Source organism: Plectropomus leopardus, unplaced genomic scaffold (genome assembly GCF_008729295.1).
Source record: "Plectropomus leopardus isolate mb unplaced genomic scaffold, YSFRI_Pleo_2.0 unplaced_scaffold29150, whole genome shotgun sequence".
In the NCBI taxonomy this organism is placed as follows: domain Eukaryota; kingdom Metazoa; phylum Chordata; class Actinopteri; order Perciformes; family Serranidae; genus Plectropomus; species Plectropomus leopardus.
Genome location: NW_024631769.1, coordinates 1 through 1,787, shown reverse-complemented (window position 1 = coordinate 1,787; position 1,787 = coordinate 1). Strand labels below are relative to the sequence as shown.

Here is a 1,787-nt window from a genome sequence, read left to right as displayed (position 1 = left end):
CCCATGTTCATGGAAAACCTGGTTAGGTCATGGAATCCCACAACCTTGTTTTTTCAGGCCAGGAAAGGCCATAAAATTTGCTTGTGTGTAACATAAGTTTATATCATGTATCACATTAGCTGAGAAAGTTATTGACAAACTAGTCTACAAACATTCAGAGCATTTTTAAAGTGGTAAAAAGTGTGAGCAAGCAAAGACAGCATGCTAGCTGTAACTAAGCTGGCATTGGTTGCTTTGTAAGCGGATCTGACAAAGTAATTTTCCAAACAGCAAAATAGCCAATGCACCAGCAACATCAGCACTGGATTCTGGATTAATTAAATAAATCACTTAGCTAGCAATTCATCTTTTAACAAGCAAGATAACAGTAGCTAGTATTGATGAGCTGAAACTGCAATATCATAATATATTTAACAAATTGGCTGTAGTGTTGGGGTAGATTGGGTTGTCCACTAGTTGGAAGGTCAGTGGTCCTCCATTTCACATGTGGACGCATCCAGTCCTTAAACAATAATACTGAACCCCAGATTGTTCTTGCTGGTTGTTCCTTTGGTGTGTGTTTCTGTATAAATGTTTAAAATTAATTAAATGACAGCACAAAATACTTGAAGTCCATTTTTTAGTATTACATGAGTTCAGAAGAGTTTAGCTGAAAAAAAAATCCTCTTTTTCCTCACAGTCTTGACTTGTTCCTCACAAATGTTTGTTCCTTTGGCCTTTGCTTTTAAATATTTGGGACTAAATAAACTACATGAGAAATGCCAATCTTAAAGTACTTTCCCACTCCCCAAATTTGCTAAATTACATTTTGCTATATTGACAAAACCATGGGATTCTTTTTTCTTTTTCTGTGTGTAGTCTGAACAGGCCTGGATTCCAGTGCAGATAGTGGGTGCAATGCCCAACCAGCCTCCCAAACCGTCCTTCATGTCCATGTTTATCCTGGAAGTGGACCAGTTCATCCTCACACCACTCTCCACTGCTACACTAGACACTGAAGACGAAGAAACTCCCAAACAGCTTTTGGTTTTCAACATCACCAAACCACCAGCAGACGGCTTCATCACTCATCTGTCAGATCATACGCGCCCAATCTCCTCCTTTACGTGGCTTGATCTCAATGACATGCTCATCGGGTATCAACCTCCAAACTCCTCACATACCCAACGCAGGAATTATGAGGTAGCACTTCCCTTTCTCATACTTTGTGCACTACATAAAGCAGTTTGGTGTTTCTGAAACTTTTTGCAATGTTTCCATGCAGGTGGAATTTGAAGTTCACGATTTCCTCTTTGAGAAGAGCCCACCAATGACTGTTCATGTGTCTGTAAGGAATGCAGATACGAACGCACCCAGGGTGTCCTGGAACATGGGTATGTAAGCATTGTCACATTGCTACACACAGAGTCTCTGTGCCCTAATGCATCATGAACCAAAGCTTTATTACCTATCATACTGGCCAAGCAGCACATTGCCCACCATACCTGTGGAGTAAGTATTAAAAAGCCTTACATGTAATATTCTCAAATTTGAGGCCTTCAAAAGTAAATTCCTCAACAAAAATTCTACAATTCTACAACTCTACAATTTCATTTAGTAGACGCTTTTATCCAAAGCGACGCACAACACAAGCAAGAATTTAGACTTAAGGAAAAAAACTTTAGTAAGTGCAAAAAGTGCTTCAGGAAGTGCACAAAAACATAATTTTTGTTTATAAAGGTCTTTATTTTTATTTCTTGTCCTTTCACCGTGATGTTATGTGTCCTGCTGTGTTTTGAATATTGTCA

General features: G+C 38.9%; 1 protein-coding gene across 1 annotated transcript; it reads left to right on the top strand.

The window, feature by feature from the left end:
• Positions 1 to 858: 858 nt before the first annotated feature.
• On the top strand, positions 859 to 1,373 carry LOC121938317 (FRAS1-related extracellular matrix protein 1-like; the record flags this gene model as incomplete). Its single annotated transcript, XM_042481582.1, has 2 exons — positions 859 to 1,182; positions 1,265 to 1,373. Coding segments are annotated over 2 exons (433 nt in total), but the record flags the coding sequence as incomplete, so codon positions are not given.
• Positions 1,374 to 1,787: the final 414 nt, after the last annotated feature.